Raw genomic sequence first — 22540 nt, forward strand, 5'->3', positions numbered from 1 at the left:
CTCTGAGTGCAGCCACAGCACCGACAAACGCCATCATCGGATGCGGGCTGGCTCTCGTCAATGATTTAAATGGAGGTCAAGTGGAGTTCTCTTGATTGACGCACCACATGGACGACTTGCACTGCCCTCCTCCGATTGCCCATCTTGCCAGCCCATCCGAGTCAATCTTTTAGCCAAAACGTAATTTTCACATTGATTACATGAAGGGAAAATGAGTTACGCTGCAATTTAGTGCCGCAAATGAAGTGAAACCGATCGGCAATTTGTTGATAGCTTTGTCCCCAGCTGCTCGGCAGATTACAATGGTGGGCGGGGAGGGAATGGGGTGGTTAGACGGCTGAGATTGGTTACTCGGATGAGTCATGGCTTGGAGCAGGTTAAAAGAAAGTCGGCAGACTAGGACTGACTTGCAAGTTGACGGGAGAGTTCTTAAGCCAAGGGATAACAACTGTTAGGCAGGAATACTCTTTAAAATCTTTGAGGACTTGCTGACTTTTGCTATTCGAAAACTGAAATCCAGTCACAAAAAATAAATTGAGTTTTTACTTAACTACGTTGAATACAACAAAGCCTTGTTCCAGTGATTTTTTACCGACAAACTATCGATATGAATATGGGTCCGAAAAAGGCACGATGGTTTTACATCTTGGCAACCCTCTTTTAAGATTGTGCTCACCCCAGTGCTACTTGTCAAAGAAAATTTAGAGTCATTCTAAGCGAGTGTCGAAGTGCTAACGAAAAAGTGGAATTTAGTATTATGGCAGAAGAAAATGTTTCCAGTTTGGAGGAAATGCAACTGCATGCTTGCATTCAGACAGCGGTGAGTTTTCGACTACACCTTCACATACTGAAAGGAATTAAGGATATATTCTCCAGCTGAATTGCCACTCCAATTGTCAGAGGGAGACCATTGCAAGGCTGCTGGAGGCAGGCATTAAGAAGTGCACAACTCCATATGAGTCCTACGAAGAGGACCTGGTTAGGGCCAACCTCATGTTGGCGGCCTGTTACATCCACATGGCCTTCAAAGAGCGCGGCAAGGTGCGTAAGGCCCTAGGGGCCAAGCTGGTGAGCATTTTCAAGGCTCTAGAGGGCTACCAGGGATCCAGGGAACTTAGCCTCCACCTAATCACGGGCTACGCCCTGATGGTGTCACCCAGCAAGGCCCAAGAGGCAGATAACTTGTTTGCGGGAATTCTCGGGCAGAAATCGAACCACATACTGGCCCTGATTGGGCGTGGCTGCTTGGCTTTCGATCGCAAGGACTACAAGGAATCCTTGGGGTACTTCAAGAGTGTCCTGATGGCAGATCCTCAAGGACCCGCGGATGTTCGCGTGGGGATAGCCCACTGCTTTTGGAGGATGGGTGACCTGGAGAGGGCCCAGCGCTTCTTCGAGCTGGCTCTGGAGCAGAATAAACGCTGCCAGAATGCGCTGTTGGGCATGGCAATTCTGAAACTCAATCAACGCGACCCACGTCCCTATAAAAAGGGCGTACGTCTCCTTAACGAGGCCTTCAAAATTGATAAGCAGCATCCAGTTATTCTGAATATTCTGGCTTCTTACTACTACTCCATTGACGATCACCAAACGGTGCTGACATTGGCTGGAAACGCCATGAAGCTGACAGACATCCCGGAGCTGCTGTCCCACATTTACTACCAGGTGGCCAGGAGTCACCATGCCACTGGGGAGTTCGAAATCGCCAGTACATACTACAAGAATGCCCTGCGCCTCGCACCCGAGACCTTCGTGCTTCCCCAAATGGGGAAGGCCCAAATGTACCTGCGGGTAGGAGAATTCGAAAAAGCCAAGATTTGTCTGGAAGCATTCCTCCAGTCCCTGCCCAACGAGCCCAACGCGCTGCAGCTCTTGGGCCGAATTCATCTCAACGAAATGTCCAAGGAGCCGCGGAATGAACTACCCGAAAAGGATTCCAGTGAGGCCAGGAATAGTAGCGGGAAAATGCTGAAGGATGTCGAGAAGGACATAGGTCAGGAGTCCAAGGAGGCTACCGGCGAGAGCTCCCGCAAAAGAGCTTCAAGCCAGCAATTGGATGGAAATGGATGGATGGTGTCCAAGAAAAAGAAGTGAACATTTATGAGTTCCTATTAGTTCCATTTATGAGTTCCTACGAAGAAGGCGAAACAACAAACCTGTAATAGAAATAAATGGTTCAATAAACAGATTAAACAAAAATATATTTGTTTTTATTTTTTCTTTAAATGGGTTATAACTTGAACTTATATTCACTTCAAACACCTACCTTTCAGTTATTAAAAAGCAATTCAACCCAATTTGGAGTGAAATATTGTTCTTGATTTAAGAACATTTGTTCCTAAAGACCGTGTAAGTACATTTTGGTATTATGCTCTCAATACTAAACCGAAATAATGGAAGGAGAAAAGTTACATTTTCTCTATAGGAATAGTTCCTTCTTGATTCAAGTACGTAGCCATAGACAAACATTTCAACTTCAAAAATTACGTTTCATTTAAAGACAATTTTTAACTCAAATGAGACAAAAGTTAACATGACATTAAGAGACCGCTCCTAACTGCTAGAATTATGAAGGTATTCAAAACCTGTTGAGATTTTCTTAAGGTACACACCTGCGTTTTGCACCTGACCTCTGCCAATATTGGCCCACCCTAGTGAACTATTGTGCATAGTGCAACACCTGCACTCTGGGGCCAAAGGATCCTGCCAACAGACAGTTTCCTTCGGCGGCTCCGGCACGTTTGGCTTTAACCAACAGAAAGCCGCTTAATTGCCGGCCATTTGACCGGCGGCGATGTTCACTCCTCCCCGGCCCATTATCGCGTATAAATCAGTCAACACCCAGTCGCTCAATTTTCAACACTTGACTATTAAAAACTTTGGCGAATTTATTTAAGCAGCCGGGAGTGGAGTCTCCCGGAGGCGCCAGTCGGCGTCCGGAGTTCGGCGAGTTAATTGCTCGCTTCCATGTTGTTTATTCTTGGTATTTTAAAGAAAATAATTCATAAATTAATTTGGACATGGGGAAATATGAGCGAAAATGCGGTGCGGAGAAAACGTTTTATGAAAAATCACCTCATAAATTTGCAGCTACGTGAACGGCAGCAATTATGATGGGTAGTGTACGGATGGGGAGGGGCCTTCAGAAGGAGCAGCTTACGTGACCAGGTCGCAGAATCAACATCCACTTTTATTTACTCAACAATTTGGCAACCTTTTTGTTAACAACTTATCAAAAATTATGTCAAAATTGCAGCGCCCAAAGGCCCCGGCTGGCTGGCTGGCTGTTGCACGGGTTAAGGTTAACCCACTGCGTCCTGGCCGTTGCCGCTGATTGGCATTCAAGCACTTCATTACAGCAATTGCCCCATTGAAGCCCAGCTCCCAGTGCGAGGAATTGAAATTTCACGCAAGTTGAGCACACAACAAGGAGTTGCCGTAAGTGGGGGGTTAAAGGGAAGAGGGATAGGGCGGGCCCCGGGCAGGGGTTAAGGGGCGCAGCGGCAAAAGGGGGAGTGGCAGCCAAAGGGAGTGCAACACATGCAAAGCAATTTAAATGTCGGCCATCGCCTGAGTACCCGCTCGAATGGGCACTGTGAAAAAAATCTGCGCCTACATATTTTTTATAACAATATAAATATTAATTATTATTTTCAAAAACTTTCTATTTTTGATTTTTTTATAAATTATTTTACTTCAAGTAAAGTTTTTTGCTAGGAGTACATAATAATAACGAGGTTCTTGTTAAAGACCGAAAAACCCACTAAAGTATGCAATGGTTCTTAGAAAAATGGTTTTATATATTTGACAAATAACTATAAAGCTTTTTTTTCGAAAAACGGATAATGTTTTTGACCTTTACTTCTGGTTCTTTCATATACCAACGCTTAAAAAATATTTTTTTCAGATAACTCTATTAATCTAGTGAATTAAGTAAAAACAACTAACCTTTATATAATGCATTTATTCTTATTTTCTCCAGACATGAAATAATTTAAGATAATTTAAAATAATATAATAGTTTATAAAAGCATAATGATTATATAAGCAGAGAAAACTAAGAATTGAAAGTGGAATCTATAAAAAATTTCACTCTGAACAATTTCGTCTGAAGAATTCGCGGTTTCATTTTGTTTGAAATATTTAAAACTCGTACATGCTTATAAGATAAGATATATTTCTTTCAGTGCCTGGCCATCGGACATGCTCCCGTTTTTGCATTGTTGACCGCTGAGTGATGCAGGTTGCTCCCCCTGCCTCGTCCAGACCAACCCCTTTCCAGCTTGTTTGGGGCTCCTCGCGTTTTTCGCGCCGCGCAAGCCGATAATTTATTAAAGGCGATTATTATGGCCTGGTTCGAACGAGTTTGCACTCGTCTGGGAACTGGGCCCTGGGCACCGAGAATGGAAATGGAGTGGGGCTTGGGGAGTGGGAATGGGAATGGGACCTGCGTGTTGTGGTAATTTACTGCCAGCGGCAGAGGGGAAAAGGCGGCCCACGAGGGGCTAAAAAAATAAAGGAGACGATCCATTGGGATCCGTGGCAGTGTTGTACTTTGAGGTATTTACATATGAAATGTGTTAAATTGAGCTCTTTTTTAGCACAAGTTTGTTTTAGCGAACAAATTGCCGCCACCCCTCTGCCCCGGCCCCTCGTGAAATTATAGTTTCAGCATTCCGGCAAGTCAGTCGCGGGGCCCCACATAATCGGCCGACGATTTGATTAAAAAATCGCGCAATCATCGCAACGAGGACCTGACCACAAAGGCGCCCCAAGGGTCCCTCAGCGCAATGACGATGACGTCGGCGATGGCGATGGCATGGCTCCTTCAACTAATGAAAAATTTGCATATCCTACGTACAGCAACCCCTTCTCGAAGCCCTTCCCGAACCCCTTCCCAAACCCCTTCTCTTTCGCCTTCCCGAAAGCTGAAAGTTTGTTTTGTTTGGGGGACGTGGCATCGTAAAGTGCATTCAACTGGGCGAATTTTTAAAACAGCACATTTGTGCCGCCCTCCTGTTAGTTTTTCTTTGTTGCCTTTTCACTTTGTGGTGCAAATTTTAATTGCTTTTATTTGAAATTAAAATTAAAGGGAGGTTAAAGGGGCCTGCGAAATTCTAGGACGTGGTAAAAAAGTGCATTTTATTGTGCTTTATCTGACTCGCTTAAATAAGTATGAATATATTAAGTATAAAATAGGTAAAACTAAGTTTAAAACCATGCAAAAAGGACACAAAAAAGGCCTTACTAAATGACACAAAGTTTTCCTAAGCCCTAAGCTGTGCTAAATGATTATCGATGGTCAACAGATATTGTCATCCCAAAAGAAAACTTTGTATCTCTTCGGCAGCCCCATTAGAGCGACTTAAGTAAGACACTCAAATCAGAATTGACAGCGCAATCAAATCTGCGATCCTAGTTCCGAGTTCCTCCCAGTTGGTTTGGCCAATGCCCAGGATGGATATCTTTCCATATCCCTTTTCGATCCCGCCCCTTTCGGGCATGGAGCCCACTTTTTATGGGCCGCAAAACTTTACGCAAGCTTCCGTTTCGGGTTTCTGTTTTTTTGGCCCCTTTGGTCTCCCCGAGGAAATGTCCAATTTGACAGCCGAGACGCCCAAATTGAAGACATGTGCTGAATTTTATGGCTTTTAAATAAGAAACCATAAAAGACAACAAAACAAAAGGACAGTCGACAGGGAAAAGGAGCAGAAAGGAGTCAACAAACCGGAAATTGTCAAAGGAATCAAACTAAACGGAAAGCGGAAGCATTGCGAATGTACAATATATACATTTGCTTAAAAATAGAATGATAAAATTTTATGCGCGTTTCGGGCAACGAAATGGAAAGTCCTCGGGGGCGAGTACTTCATAATGAATGAACACTGTTCCGAGGCGACGCCTTTCTGTCTTGGTTAGGATTACAAGAGTCGCTGGGGAGGGCTGACTTCGTTAACTTGGCCACAGAGGGTCAGGGGTCAACCCAAGGGGCGGAGCAGGGGTCAGGGGTCAACCAAAAAAGGTAATGAAAACAAACGAAACGGAACGAGACGAGACGAAAATGAAACGCATTGCAATGCCAAATGTTTTTATCTCGCTTTGACCTAAAGGAAAGCGCCTCGTTCCCATTGAGTAACCTACCAGCAAATGCTATTTACACATCACAAAAAATAGGGAAATGCCACACTGAAGGAACAGAAATATTAGAAGAATGTGGCTTGATTTAAATCTTTAAATTAAGTATTATTAAAAAATTAAAAAAAATAAATTAAGAAAATGTATAGAAACTACAAAAACATGGCGAAGAATGCTTAAATTGAATATGAAATCTTAAGGCTCACGATAATTTTTATCAGTGAAGATGGAAGTGCTGGGAAAACGAGGGACGACAACAAAACGAATTCATGATTCTGGCAACTTAAACGCTGCCAGTGATAATGGTTGGAAATGCTGAAAAACTACAGAGCCAGGGAAGAGGAAAAGCCAACTGTTGGTAGTAAAAGCATTTAGATTTCACTTAAAAGAAACTAAAAATGCAAAACGACTGCCGGGCAGCCCCCTCAAAGCGATGATGGAAGGAAATGAAATAGTAAAGGTGTAAGAAAATCGAGGTGGAAACTGGGAATGGAAATGGTTTTCCGGGTGTGGGAGCATGACCACAGTCCAACGGGGGCATACAATTCCCTTTTCAGAGGAAAAGCGGTACTGAGAATTGCAGGAGTGAAGCTAAAAGCTTTGCAATCTTTGTTAATTGCGGGGGTGCACAGTGAAAATTTTGGTATGGGCTGACTGGAGGTCGCAGACCCGCCTGAATTTTCCGTAGCACCTCAATTAAGACGAAAGCTCAAAGGGGAAAAACGGAATGCTGAGACAATGAGAGAGCAAAAGTTAAGTGATTTAAATGTTCCCCACTGGGAAGTTAACAAAGGAAAAATCCGGAATTAAGTCTGATTTCGATGAAATAGGTGCGCATTGTGTGGCCCTTTATTTTCCTCTTGGAAACCCTCTTCGGAAAAGCCTCTTATCGAAGGCCCAGTTCGTTCCCCCACTTATCCATCGATATAACCGATAATCGTCTCCTCTAAGCCGGGCACAAATCACTGCGATTGGTCGTTTTCCCCCAGAAGCGGTGTTGTCCAGCCGATGGGGCGGGTACTTAATGCCTCTCTGGGAACACAGTTCAACTTCATTAAGTATCAGCAGTAGGGATAAATAAGCCCTTGAACCAATCTTCAAAAAATAAATATATAAATGTACTAATGGGTCTTTATATTTTTAGAAAATCGAACTACATACATTTTAGTTCCTACATTAAGATATCCTAACATGTAATTTCACCATTTTTATCCCAGTAAATAAACGCATCTAGGTAGTCCCTATTTTACGTATCTGTCGGATACTCTATGGAAGTACGACTGTAACTCTTTCTTCTCCCAGCTATCCCTGCTCTTTGTTTGTGATTCCCTTTCGTAGTTGCCTGGGCATAGTGTGACAAAATCGCTTGAGCCGGCTTAACGAGGCTTGTAATTGAATTATGCGATTTCATTGTGATTATTTCCAAAGCCCCTTTCTCACAGCGAGGGCGAAAGCGGAGCCCTGCCTGCTTGCCTTGTCACTTCTGAGTAATGAGATACATAAAAGTTATTTAAACTTTTAAATCCGCGTCGCTGCCTTTTACTTTAGCATTTCATTGCGCCCCCCTCGGTCTGCCATCGGCGCCTGTTGGAATGCTACGGCCCTCGGAAAAGCCAGAGGAAATGGCGGCCCAGGCAGGAGGCTAGTTAAATGTTTGAAAAGTTTTCCAACTGAGCCGCTGAAATGATTTGGAAAATTACAACAACCAAGGACCGCAGCCGGGCTGAGTAGAGCAGATCAGAGGAGCTGACAAGGAAATACAAATGAGTCGTCGTTTTTACGGCCGCCCCTGAGGAATGCTGCTGTTGACAGTCGCTCTCACCCTTTATTTTGGCCGAAAAAGCTCGCTTTCGTGCATTTTCCACATGCCAGAGGAAAGGGTTGATTGGCATTTCTCGCAGAGTAAGCAAAAGTTTTTCTTCTCCTCTCTATATATTTTTTTCGCCCGGCGTTTCTTTGTTTCTGTGGGGCGCCAACACCTCCCCGTCAGCCACCCACACACTCAAACAAACGTCAATCACTTGGGAAAACCCGGGTGAAGTTCCGAAAATTTTGGGAAAATGGTAAGCATTATTCCAGGAAAATGATCCCCCTTTTTAAAGGTACCAAATGTTCCAGCAAAAATAATCAAAACGCTTGTAATATTGTTTCATATTTTCTTTGGTGGTTTTAATGGTCAAATTTTGAAGAAAATATATATATTCCTGGACAAAGAATTAAATGAATATACTTGTAGGGATTACTTGATATTTATTAAAGATTTGTTAAGGGGTTTTTCTGAGTGTAGTTCCTGGCACATAGGCAAGTGTTTCATTTTTTGGCTGATTGCGAGGGCTTGGCTCGGTACATCTCCCTATCTCCTTCTATGTGGGGTGGGGGCCTCCCTCCCCCAACCCCATTACCCCCGGCTCATTGCCTTTGTGGGCGCCTATTTGGCCTGGTTGAAGCTCTCTGTCTCTGACGGCCTCCAACGGAATGCCGAAAATTCATTTGTATTTCAAAATCCCTTTTTGATGAACTCTACGTTTTCCTCCTGCCCGTGTTTGCCTGGCGGTTGCTGCTTTTTTCCTGTCCCCAGTACGCCAACGTGTTCCCCCCTAGATTTCCATCTGTCGTCGCCCCTGACCTCAGTGCCCCCACACACTTTCTATTTTCCTGCTTTTCCTGGCGCAATCCGATTCCCTAAAATGTTTAAGTATACGAAAAACAAGAACTCACTTTCTTACATTTAATTTGTTTTGGAAACACACCTTATCCTTTTACACTTTTCTTTAAATATATCTTAGATAATATTTCATGAACTCACTCTGTTGAAGATATAATTTTTATTTTCTTAAAACATAAAATTTGGTAAAAAATATTTTTTAAAAAGTTTAACTTTTTTCTTTCCAAATTCATATAATAACATAATAAATATCTTATAATTAAAAAAAGTGTTAGAACATTTTTTTCGGTGTATTTCAGCTTTTTTTGGGGTTACATGTCTGCTGATGTGGACTTCTCTTATAGGTTTACAAGGAACAGAAGAATTCAAGTTCACCGAAAATTACTTTACTGCCATGTACAAAAACTAAGGAGCGTAAGGAGACCTGGTCTCCGAAGGAGTTTAGTAGGGCTGTGTGTCTGGGCTGGGAAACTGCTTTCCTGCAGATCTCCCCGCCAGCCTGATCCCCGATTCAGACGCCATAAATTATCATGGTAATGTAGATTTGTGCGAGACGCCAGAAGGGTCCGTATCCGGCCGTATAATGCCGGAATCACAGGACCCGGACCGGCCTCAATTACCTTTTGTCTTTGGCCGAGGGAAAGTACCAGTGCTGTTGAATCATAATTGCAGTTGCGGATGGCCCTTGAAAAACTTTAATTGCTTGGGGGAGGCATTGGGTGGGTGTGTGTACTTATGTAGAGAGTGGGTGGCAGGCCTTAAACCGATTTATTTGATTTATGGGCTGTAGGTGCTTAGTGCTGCCAGACAGGTTCCCCTCCGCAGTCTCGCATTTCGCCAAATTGAATCAATACATGTAGCTCGCAAAAAAGGGGAAAACTTTTGCGATTATAATTTATTGTGTTTTTGCCCCCGCAACAGTTTTCCTTTTTTTGCACTTGCAATTAATGTCAGACACACAGACGACAAGGAGCGGAGAAAGAGACGGAGACAGCGCCGACGAAAGAGACGAAGAGAGAAGCATAGAGGAGACGAATATAAAACAATAAAAGCGAATTACATTAAAATTACACAATCAGCAAAAAGCAGCGAAGAAGCAGGAAAATGGAAATGGAAACCTTGTTACAATGCACTGGAAAAAAAGAGGCGACAGTTGGGCTAAAGACTGTACACCCTTCTTATTTTATAACAAAAAATAACCTCATCCTGTGTAATACTACACAAAAACAATTAATTAAATCTAAAAATACTGTTATAAATAAAAAGGTATGCTAGGCTTAGGCTACAAAAAATCTCTGTACTATTGTGAACATTTCTTTAGGGTATACCCTAAAGTATAGTAAAGCCGGATCTGATATAGTTGTGCCTCCTGTGAGGGTACAAAAAGTGAAACGACGGTGGGGTGGGTTAGGTGGATTACTCCAGCGGGGAGTCTTGGCAACAGGTTCTTGAAACGCAATTGAAATTGCTGCTAAACGAGTTTTAATTAGACAGGCGAAGCTGGCTGCTGCAGCCAAAGGCGGCTAAAACAATGAGCTGTCGGCGGGATGAAAGTCAGGTAATTCCGCAAGGGGCAGCTAATGGTATCCTAATTAGATGATAGTCGGTCCAGTCAATGCGAATGATGTGCTGAATTGTGAATGATGTCTGTGTGGCGCTTTCGCCGAGTTCCCTGCGTGAAATCAAATCGGAACTGCAGCAAAGAGTTCACTTAATTACTTTCTTTGGCGAATTAGCAAAGGCGGAAATGAACGCGGAGATGAGTGGAGAAGTGGAGAAGGGGTTCAGAGAATGAGGAGCGGATGATTCTCCAGAGACGAGACCCGGAGAACTGGCAATAAAGTGGCTAATCACTGCTGATGGGAGTGCTGAGTGGAGTGCCAGGGGAAGGACTAAGATACAAGTGAGCAGCGCGAAATTGAGTTGTTGAATTGGAGAAAGATGAATCGGAAATAATAGGGTTTCTAAAGAGTTTCTATATTTTAAAGTAGTTAAATATATAGGAAACCATACAGGCAATCACAGTTCTTAAAATTTCATAACCATTGTAATAGTTAATGGTAAGCTATCCCTTTACCCTTGAAAAATAAATCAAAAACGGTTGTTATTGATTCAATACCCAGATGGAAAACCACCTACTGTCTAATAAGGCGTTCCTCATCCCAGCTTCCAGGCGCCCAGATGGCTCTTGGCGAAAAGCTCGTAGAGTGAAGGCGGGCTACGTTCCACCGGAGGAGGTTCCACTGTACAAGCTCAGGCTGAAGGATGCAGAGCCCTCTGTGAAGTGCCCAATGTTTATTTTAAACGAGGCCAACAATTGGAACGTGTGGAAAGAAGCCAATAAGCAGAATTGTGCCAATCAGCCTTCTATTAACAGAAAGGTCAACTTGATTTCGATGACTCTTTGAGATACTCTCAAGCTACAATAATTTGGAAAAGCTTATGGATTCTATAGAAAGCAAGTGTTTTTCGGCTACCACTTACTTCCAACAATAAAAACCCATCGAAAAAATGTAACTTTTAAAGGAACTTTCAAAGGAAAATAGGTATAAATTATCCATTAAAAGCCTGTCACTATTCCTTAAAAGTCAGTATATTAATTATTTAATAATAAAACATAATTGCTGTTTGGAGTTTTTTGAGTTATGCTTCCGGTTCCGTTTAACTTTAATAAGGTCCGCCAGAAGTCGACACTTAATTAAGCCAATGAGGTAATTATCATGAATAAATCATGGGCAGCTAAATGAAATGAATGAGCCCATAAGCGATGCGGCTGGCACGTGAAGAGGAGACACCTTCTCCGCCATATTCCCCTCTCAAGGGACCCGGTCTTTTAGGCGGATCCCCACTATACTGTCCAGACCCAAAAGCAGACGGACATTTGTCGCTGGGCGAGATTGATTGAGCGTAACCTCGACGCGTTTCTCATTGTCGGGCGAATCGCAGAAATTTCCCGGCGTTTCGCTGTGTGTTAAATTGCTGGAATCGCTGGGGATTGGCAGTGGCACTGGGAATGGGATTGGGAGTCCGAGCCCCTGCACAAGCCATCTAGGCTGTGGCCAGCGATGCATGCCATCCACCTGGACCTGTATCTTTTTGCTGTATTTTTTGCTGCCTTTTTCTATACCTAAAGATATATATATACCCCCGTTTGAGGATTGCGCGAGCTGACAACGGAATTGATTTAATGCCTTTTTTCAGCAGCCACAGGTGGAGTCCAGTTGTCCAGTTGTCCGGCTGTCCAGTTGTCCAGTCTTGGCTGTCGTCCGCATCTCGTCGATTCGACTGGCTCCCCTTAATTGGGCTCACTTTGGCGGTGGCTTGGCCACTTTTTTCCACATCCCGCTGGCAGAAAACATTTTAATTATGGCCGAGTGATAGGAACAATCGTATGGGCATTCCTTGGATCCAGAGGCGGGGTTTTGATAAGCGCATAATTGCCTTCAATTAAGCTGGATAGCTGGCGGCAAAAACTTGTGGGACACCTTCAAGTCCAAGTTAATTGAGTTCTCTGCGGATAAAAGTAAGCCGAGTATGTTAACAACAATTTCCTGATTAATAGGGAACAATAGTTGCTTGATAGGTTTGTATAAAAAGTCTGTATATTAAAATGGAGGTTTTAAGTCTCCCAAAATTAAATAATTTATGATTCCGGGAAAAAACTTTTTTAAATCATTTAGACACCCACTAAATCTGCACTTCACTGAATGAATGAATGAGCAGCACTTTTCAATAAAGCTTTTATTGGTTTATTTGATTAACCTGAATCGAGTCTGTCAGAAATTATTTTTAAACCATGGCAAAGAGTCCTTTTCAATAAGCACAGCTCAGGTGTCAGAGAATTTTCCAGTGCCAGTCGGAGAATAAATCACAGGGCATCAATTATCTCAATCGGGCTTTCGTTTAAAATTAAATCGTGACATGTCGACCCAATCTGTGTCGACTCTCGAAACTCCCCCGGCCACCCCATTTAACTGGAAATGCCATGCATTTTGCTGTTCTCTTTCATTTTCGACTCTGAAATTTTCATTTTCCAAACTAACAAAACAAGAAGACCAGAACAAGAGCAGTCGTAGGAAAGGAATTTGCATTTGCCTCGCATTTTTTATGGTAAAATTGAAACATTTATTTATAAACAGAGGACAGGCTAGCCTGAAATCGATAAATAAAAACAGGATAAAACGGCAACAAAGGACGAAGCATCAAAAATGAAACGGCATTTCAATCAACACACAAAAGTGTACCATCGAAGTGGATTGGGAAGGGAATGGGAATGGGAATGGGTTCGGTATTGGGATTGGCATTGGTATTGGGAAGAGGAATGGCTTGCAGCAAGCCCGGATTCTGGTTTTGGTCGAGTTTTTGTCGATTTTATAGTGTACTTCTTTTTACCCATTTCGGTTCTGATTTACCCCACTTTTTGTTTGTTGCCAGCAAAATGTTTTCACACCAACTTGGCCCGGAGAAGATTTTTTCTGGGCATTTAGCTCGCTTTTGTGATTTATTCGATGCTTTTCGGCATGTTGCACAAAAAGAGCAGCGGGGGCGGGGGCGGCGCCCACTTGCCTTTTTGTTTTAATTAAAATACCAACTTTAATCAATCGCCAAGGCCCGTATCGGAAATTGGGAAATGCAACTGGAGAAGGGTCGCTTTAATGCCTCGGCATTTAAATGAAATTCAAGATGAGCGACGTGCACTCGGAGCAAGGGCTGTTTGAGTTCGACGAGCTCTTGTCCACAATTGGTTTTCCATCAAACAAATTGAAACACTCGCTCAGTCACTCAGTTAGTCAGTTAGTCAGTCATTCAGTCGGTCGGTCGATCCTCTTGACTGCACTTAACTTAAAAACGTTTCATTTTATATGGTCCTCCTGGTCCTGGTCCCCCCTCTCGCCGGTGCTTCGTCTCCGGGGACTTTGGTCGAGGTTGAGGTTGGGCTTGGGGTTGGGGTTGGGGTTGGTCTCCGGCTCTGGGTTCGGGGATTGCGCCCATAAAGTATGCAACTTCATTGATAACATTTATTTCAAATGCACTCAAAAACCACTCAATAGTATGAAATTTGTTGCAGTTTACCTGCTTTCGCACACCCACTCGAACCACATATGTGTGTGCTGCATCCCTGGGGAAAATGTGGAGCGTGCTCGTATCGCATGTCGCCGCTTTAGCCCTGGCAAATGAGCAGCCAGATGCGCAAAGTTCGGGAGTACTGGACTTGAGTATACCTCTTACAACCCTATTTCATCTGATACCGGTTCCCTTTTCTTCTAAATTTAAATTGAGGGAAAAATCACATAGATAGTAGGACATTTACTGCCATCACTATCCTATCTTGCCAGAAGATATCTATGATTTCTTTGGCTTAATAAACATAATTTCATTTTCCCATTTTATTTAATTTTCCGCTAGTCCTACTCACAAAAAAATTCGTATTTTGGAAAACAAATTTTTTCATGAAACACCTTCATGAAACAGAATCATCATACCCTTCGCCTGTTGAATAATCCTGGGTGAAAATAGTTCTTTATTATATTTCCCACATGCTTTGCATGTCTGCCCTTTCCCGCCCCAAAAAGAATGTAACAATATATTTTGCCTTTGTATTACATAAATTTCATTGAAGTGCTTCCATTCATTTCCTGTTCGATATGTGCCCGGGCAGGCTCTATAAATATTTCACTGGGGAGATCGGGCCAACACACACGCGCTGGGAAATTCAAGGATTTACATGTACGAACTCACATGTATCGGTGGGGAAAAGCAGCTGCCGCGTGCCTAGCAGGTTGACATTCAATTAAACTAAACCTGGCCAGGTCCCAAGAGCCTTCCAGCCATCTCGTACCCGTAACCTTGAGCCACTGTAAATGGCATCTTTCATCTGGCACTTGGGTGAGTTTTCCCAGAGATACTAGTAAAGGTACGCAGTAGGGTGGTTGCTAAAATATAATCTTATTACAACCCTTAAATTAGTTTAACTTTATTTGGTACTTACAAAATCTTTCTCAAAAAGAACTCATGCCCATACTAATTTATAAATATTTGTTTGGAATTTATGCCCTCTGCATTAAAGTAAACTTTGGTCAGTAGCAACAGTGCGTATGAGTGATAAACTTTGGAGCTGATGACCCTAAGACCATAAACCGAAAATCTTAACTGTAGATCTTTATATTGAATCATTCATTATTGGTTACTTTTATAGCAATAAGTAATTCATAAATGTGAACCGCCGCAATGTAAGTATTCATATTGCAAACAGAACTCGAAAGCTTTTCACTTATCCTTGAACACACGAGTATTGCATTCTTGTTTAATTACACTCATATTTTGCAAAAGCCTAGAAATTCGTAACAGCCTGTGCAATCACTTGTTTGGCATCCGGAAATTAATTGCATTTGAGGAATTTTATTGGTAAACGCTTCGTCGAATGTCTTTCTTTGGCTATTTGATTGCAAATTAAAAACTTGACAGCACAATCGTTTGGTTCAATTAATGTGGATTCCCCATGCGTTTGCTTAGCTTTGAGAAACCAAATAAATAATGTGAGTGACTTGATTTTAAAGCTCCTTTAGCAGGCGTTAAATTACATTTGCACCAGCCAGAAATATCTGGGAAATATATTGCCATGGTTTGCCGAATAATTTAGCTGTCTGCCCACAGTTTCAGTCCCAATTAATGTTAGTTGTGCGGCCTTTAAACCTGATTATATTGCATGCTTCCCTTTATTTGATATTTCCCCGGCCGCTTCATCAGCAGCCATAATTTCCATTATAACGTATTGTCTTTCTAATTGAATGAACCGTGGAGCGAAGCCAGGGATCGGGGTCGGGGACGGGGAGTGGCCTTGCCCAGGGCAAAAATCTATTCATTGTATTTGCATACAATATGCCAGTTATTACACATGGATGTGGCGAAACACATATAGTTTTGTTCGACGGAATTCGGTTGTTTGTGTCTGGGCTGAATGGCTAAAATATGGCCAGTTGACTTGCCAGGGTCGATTTTTGCATAAATTAGGCATGCCTCGCTTAAAAAGGGCTTAGTATTTGTATGCGGAGGAGTTTACAAACTCTGCAAATTAGGTTACGTCGTCAATGTTGTGGAAAATAAAATAAATACACTTAGTCTACGTGCTCGTGCGATTATGAGGAGAAGTGCCCGCCAGATGGGTGGATTTGACCCAAATTCCTGCAGCATGCCACACATGGAAAGTGCAATTTCATTAAATGCCCGAAAAAGACAACAATGCGAAGAACTCAGCACAGATAACAAATTACTTGCCATGAATAATAATGAGGGCAGGCCCCTCTTCGCCACCCAATCTTCTTATGCTGTAACTGTAATAAATATCAGATGATGACGATAGTGATAGAAGTGCAGCGAAGCGACATTCTCGATGACAATGCTGACAAGCCGATGAACATAAAAGATATGAGCGGCAATTCGCATTGCGGGACGGGGGAAGTGCTCCAGAAGGTGTTCTGGTAAACAATTTTTGGCAACAGAATTTTAAAATTCGGGTTGATTATTTATAAAAAATGTACAGGTTTAACGAAAATGCATCTTAAATTTAATATGACAATGCTGACAAGATGATGGACATAAAGGATATGAGAGGGTTTTCGCATTGGGTGTCGATGGAAGTGTTCCAGAAGGTGTCCTGGTAAACAATTTTTGGCAACAAAATTTAAAAGCTCTGGTTTATTATTTTTAAAAAAGTTGAGGTTAACTAATGCATTTAAAACAATCTGAAATACATTTGAAATTGCTAATAGAGGAATTATTTTCATTGAATAATTTGTAAGTGATACTGAGAAGTGATCAGTTTTCGAATTTCTCTGTTCTTTACACAGAATAACGTATTTTTGGAATCCTAACAAAAAAGATTCCTGAATATAAAATTTTTGTAAGACATACTCCAATCATTTTGTCTTTTTCGAGAACAGCTTCGTGGCAAATTGCCAGTGCCAAACTGGAAAACAATGAGCAAAATTTCATTACCGGACGATGGGACGATTTCCACTACAAAGATGAGAGCGCTGATGGGATGGCACAAAAAAGGGGTAATAGAGAAAGGACTTCGGAGGAGGAGGAGACGGAGCTGCTGCAATCTTGACGGGCATTGAAATTGAAAAGAAAATGAATGAAATGTCGGGGAGGGGGCGAAATGGGGCTCGGGGAATCAGGGCCCGGAGAACAGCTTACTTGGCTGAGCTCCCTGCGAAGTCCTTTCCCAGCTGTCGGTCCTCCACATTGCCATTCTTGCTGCCTGTCAACGCGACTGCCATCTCGTCCGCTCTCCATCCCCCGAAAGCCCCTAGTTATCCTCTGGTTATTTGCATTAAAAATATTATTCATTGCAATCACAAGGATTTGCGCAAAAATGCCTGCAATGAGCCGTTGTCGCTACACGAAATGCAATTGCCGGGAAAAAAGGAGGAAAACTGATGGGATGAATCCTTTTGTCTCCAGCGGAACAAGCGAGTAATGATATAACTGTGACACAGTTTAACTGTCGGCACTTGTAGCACTCGGAAAGCGATTTGAATTTCACAAGATTAACGATGGCAAATCAATGAACGAATTAATAAGGCGAAATGGTTCTTGAACTACATCAGAAGCTGCTTTTAAATAGAATGAAATTTAAAATCATTGAATTTGCATTACAGTCAAGATAGTCGTTCTGCGAATTGTTAATGGCCACAATCCTCTTACAACCCATTTCACTTGTTAAGGGCGTAAACCCATCAGCAAATTAAAAACATCAATTAATAAGAAATCCTCCTTTAATCGATTTAACTGGTTCAAATGGCATGTCCACATTAATCAGGCCGACAACATATCCGCTCTCTTGTTTCATTCTGGCCAGTGATGTACAATAATTGAGGCGATTTCAATGGTCTATAATTAACTGGCTTTGATAGCTGATTTCCATAATTGCTTTTGCACTGGACCGGCAACTAATTGCCGCGAATTTCAACAGATATGCGACTAATGTGCAGTTGCCGCCAAAGTAGCAATAAATGGAGAACACACAACGGCAACATCTAGCAGCAACATCGCCCAGCAGCAGCAACAGCCAACGGCCACAGCGACAGCGACAACAGCAACAGCAGCGGCAGCATCAACAACATCTGCACTTTGATGTTGCCTCATGTTGCACATGGACCAAGGCCGGGGGAAATGGGGGTCCAGGGGATTCTGGGGCCTCCAGAAGGCAAGCCAAACTGGCAGCCCAGAGCTGATAAATTGGAAGTGCATTTGACGCTGCTGGCGGAGAAGATGTTGCCGCTGTTGCACTGGTCGAAAGCAGTGGACATAATATTTATTTGAAAGAAAAACCATCTTTTTTTTTTATTAAACTCTTTCTCTTAATATTAAAATCTGAAACAAATGGCTTGGCTTTTAAAATACATACAATAAATCTGTACTCGGCACCCTAACTCTTTCGACACCATGGAATATTACTGCACAATTACTATTGTTTAGTACCTTGGTTTAATACAAATATGGCAAAATATATACTGTTATTCTATAAACAATCCAAAAATTAAGGTATAGATATTATTACTTACTTTCTCCTATTTCTCGCAGTGCATTACTTTTTTGTTGCTGCCGTTCCTAATATGGGTGATGATGTTGCTGTTGCATTTGCATTCGCTGTCGCTGCTGCTGTTCTTGTTGCAGTTGTAGTTGGTCTTGGACTAGGTGATGGTGATGGTGTTGCATATCCAGCGTCCCTCCGCCGCCGCCTCAGTCTCAGTCGGTTAATGAAACTGCCAGGCGAGGCATCGCTGCCACATCCGCCGTCTCCCGAGCAGCTATCCAGCTGTCTCTGTCTGTCCGCCTGCGTCCCTGCCCCCGGAGCAATGCCTTGGCCAAGTGTTGCTGCTGCAGCTTCGGCCCGTGACAGCGGCAACATCATCATCACCAGCAGGCAACATGCCATCCTATACCACGCCGCCCCTCAGGATCCCCACCCACCGAACCGACGAACAGTCACGCTTGCTTGTCAAACACTCTGGCAGACTCTTACGATCTCCGCCGGCTTCGGTGCACCTCCTCCTCTGTCTCCACTGTCTCCCCATCCTCCTTGCAACATGGCAAAATCCATTTGCATATTTGCATCCTTATGCCTGACAGTTAACGCCCCCCGAGCTCCAATCCACCCGATTTTCCACCTTTTCCGAGCGGCGCGCTTTTAACGACAAAGTGTGAAATTTCATTGAATTTGAGCTCGTTGACAAAAGTGGAATGGCAGCAGCAGCAACAACTGCCGCAGCAACACTGCAGCAGCCTCACTGCAGGTGTTGCAACTTGCTGTTGCTGCCGCTCTTGTTGTTTTGCAAATTAATTTAAATTGTGGTTGTTTTTTTGGACAAGCTTTTTGTGCCACATTAGCTGAGGGCGGGGGGAAATTTTGAAATGGAGAAGGAACCAGCTAATTTGTTGGAAATTGATAGCGCAATTAGTCTGCTATTGAATACGTGGCCATGGCTGTGAAAACATCCACTTTATTTAAGTATGCCAATTTTTTTAAACGGGCAGTGATATACGGTTGGACAACCAGGGAAGAGATATTAATCCTTTTCAATATCTCTGAAGAATTAAGCCTTAAGGCATTTATTAAAAATATTTTCGCATTAAATTTGCTTACGAGCATTTCACAGCAACCACTTCAGAGCGATATATATACTCATTTACTGGCAGAAATAGTTTTGACCCATTAACCCATGTTGCAGCATTTTTTCCGCCACTTTTACTCCACTTACCCGCAATGAGGATTCTCCGAACTTGAGCCACACGACTTTGGCTTTAAGTAATTTTCTAATGACACCACAGAGGAAAAATGACTCTCGGGGACTTGGGGCTACCCAAGTTGTCGCCCGACCCCATCCCTTCCTTATTTTCCCGCCCCTGCTCATTTTCCAGGCGGCTCCTGCTGGCGACGTTCATTAGATTAAAAGCAATTTACAGTGAAACTTTTTGCCACAAAACGCCTTCTGCCCCGATGTTCCTACTCCCCATTTCGCCACCCCAATCCCCCCGTTGAGTTGCTGCTTTACACACGTGCTGCAACTCACATGTGCCCCAAAACGCCGTGCAAATGTTGCCACCAACTCGGCAAACACTGGACAAAATTGAAAGAACCGTAAACAGAACCCTTAAGTTTTAGTGCAACTAAATGAAATGTTATGCTATAAAACTAAGATTTAAATTTTAAAGATATTTTTTTAAACGAATGTTATTAAAACATCCTTAAAAAGTAAAATTATTATATAATTTATAACCGAACCTTATTATAATACTTTATACAGTAAAAATTATGTTTTCCTACAAAAAGCGATATAGAAAATAAAAAAAAAAAACTTATGCGAAAGGAAATGTAAGCTTTCAAGTATAACAAAATAATTATATTAAATACTACTTACCTAACAGATACAAAAATATATTTTACATTTTGGCCAAGCAAAGAGATAAAAAGCATATTTTTATTCCTGATTCTAATATCTATTTTTCTTACGTGTAGTCATTTGGCGCTTTCTGTTTTTTTTTTTTTGGAATTCAACAAATTTGCGGATTTGGTTTGTAATTTATTAAATTTATCGCATGCTCGGAGCGCCTTAGCAGTCTTGGAATGGGGGTTGGTAGATCCACCGAGGGGAGTGGATGACCTACGCCTGCTAATGTCTGCGGTTGCGCTTTCCGGATGGGATGGTAGGGGAAGGCATGGAACGACAAGGAACTGGGCCCCGGACAGGGTCTCCAGGCAGTGGCATCTGCAACATTTGCTGATGACAACCCAAAGACACAGAATGCAACATTTCGTGGAACATTTCGTTGGCCGTATTTTGGGTGCGGCACGCCCATTTAGGGAAGTCATTCGGAGCTTAGAAGTTATTATTTTGATTTATAGAAAAAGTTCGTTTGGCGAGCGAAAGTTGCTCGTATATTTTGTACAGTGAAGGGGGAGGGGGCTCAGGGAGTTGGGAAATTAGTAGATAGGACTGCGTTGAAAATGTGGAGGGAACTTTGAAATGTTCTATGTTTTTAAAAAGTGGAAGGATTAAAATAAATGGTTCCAGCATATGGTTCTATTCTGTTTATTTTTATAAGGCCAAATTCCACAGGTAACTTCATTTTATAAATAAAGTTATAATCTCACGATTACCCAATTTTGTACGTAGATATAACAACAAGAATTACTATTACAGAAAATTTTGAAACAACAACCTTTGATTATACCGTTTCCAATTTAGTCTGGACATTGTCTTCGGTGAGTTTCCTCTTGGTCCATCCAGTGGAGCAGGGCAAATCTTTATCAGGGCTATCCTTGGGATCTTTCCTTTTATCCTGGTGACCCGTTCCACAGTATGAGTCATGCAGCTCGGAGCAATCCGTGTTGCAGATGTTCCGCCAGCCCGTCGAATTGATGTGGTAAAGGCGGACAATCCCCCCTGAATAGGCATCTTTACTAGTGGCATGGTATATCGCTCGTCTGGCCAGATCGTAGGCCTCCTGATCGCTGAGATCGTGACGATACCCGGTGTCCAGAACCCCAAGGGCATAGGGGGACCCACTGCCCACGGAGAAGACCTGACCGTGTGACCTCATGCCCTCCGAGTCCACGTAAATCAACTTGGGACCCTCGTCATCGAAGCCGGCCAACATCATGCCCATCACCAGACCCATGCCCTTGTACTCCGTGGATACATTGCAGATAATCCGGGCAGCCGTGTCCACAGTCATGCGTTTCCGATAGCGAAGTTGGTGCAGCCGGCACTCCTTGGCCAAAACCCGATCCCAGTAAACGCAGTCGGCAGCTCCGCCGGCCAAAGTGCCCAGCATATAGTCATTCAGCTCCACAATTTTCTTCATCGTCTGGGAACCAATGTACTGGCCAGAGGTAGCCCTCGAGTCCGCACAGAGGATCACTCCTCCGCGGTACTTGAAGCCCAAGGTGGTGGTGCCATGGTCGAAATCCATGCGAATTCCACAGTGGGCCAGGATCTTTGGCAGATTCTCAGCGGGCTTTAAGAAAATTTGGTTTTTGTTAGGAAATGTTGGATTTTATGTTGATATACCCACTCTTTCAAAGGGTGGCGCCATCAGGGCATAGGGATTGTCAAAGTTACTGGTGGCCTCGCGCAGTTGCTCCTGCTGCCATTCGGATTGCAAGTCATCGAAGCGCCTCATAAAGGGCATTCTATTCATGCCGCAAATGGCTTCTAAAGCCATATTTTGTAAAGGTGTACTGGGCAGTGGGGAACTATAAACAAAATAAAATATTGGAGAAGTAAAATAACTAGGGAACTATGTAACTATGAAGCAAGTGACAGGTTTTAGGTGTTCCTCCTTGCATAAGCTTAACGTTCTTTAAGTGTGACGTAAGCTTTAATAGTTTACTTAAAACCTGTTTAAAATAACTTGAGATTCAGTAAAGATGGGTGATTCCTTTAAGTAATGGCTGACTCTTTATAGTAGGCGTTCAATGTTCTCAAGAGAAATGTAGGCCAAGTGGCAAGTAAGTAAATCTGCCTACTATAAAGGGTAGATGATATCGGAGCCGAGTTCCCATCAAACTTTTCCCGGTCGGGAGTCTCGCTCCAATGAGTTACGCGCAGTGGCAAGGCCAGTGTTCGATTGCAAGTCCATTGGCATTTCACGGTTAGTGGGTGGGAGTGGCCGCTGGACACTCCATTACCACCCAAGTGGAAGCGAATGGACCTTCAGTGGGCAGTGGTG

General features: G+C 42.9%; 2 protein-coding genes across 3 annotated transcripts; one reads left to right on the top strand and one right to left on the bottom strand.

Moving 5' to 3' along the window:
* The first annotated feature begins 682 nt into the window (after positions 1-682).
* LOC108022318 (RNA polymerase-associated protein CTR9 homolog) lies at positions 683-2193 on the top strand. Of its 2 annotated transcripts, none has more exons than XM_050887432.1 (2): positions 683-820; positions 877-2193. In XM_050887432.1, the coding sequence occupies exons 1-2, from the start codon at positions 758-760 to the stop codon at positions 2092-2094; spliced, it is 1281 nt and encodes a 426-aa protein (XP_050743389.1). In that variant the 5' UTR covers positions 683-757; the 3' UTR covers positions 2095-2193. The 2 variants fall into 2 exon arrangements, with proteins under 2 accessions (XP_050743389.1, XP_016946667.1); XM_017091178.3 differs by having other exon boundaries at positions 686-820; positions 901-2193.
* Positions 2194-20882: 18689 nt separating this feature from the next.
* On the bottom strand, positions 20883-22111 carry LOC108022287 (proteasome subunit beta type-5). The gene is made up of 2 exons (XM_017091145.3): positions 21884-22111; positions 20883-21826 (listed from the first exon to the last, which is right to left on the bottom strand). Exons 1-2 carry the CDS (start codon positions 22031-22033, stop codon positions 21035-21037), a joined length of 942 nt encoding a protein of 313 aa, XP_016946634.1. The 5' UTR covers positions 22034-22111; the 3' UTR covers positions 20883-21034.
* Between the last annotated feature and the right edge of the window lie 429 nt (positions 22112-22540).

This window comes from Drosophila biarmipes, chromosome 2R (assembly GCF_025231255.1).
Source record: "Drosophila biarmipes strain raj3 chromosome 2R, RU_DBia_V1.1, whole genome shotgun sequence".
NCBI lineage: Eukaryota > Metazoa > Arthropoda > Insecta > Diptera > Drosophilidae > Drosophila > Drosophila biarmipes.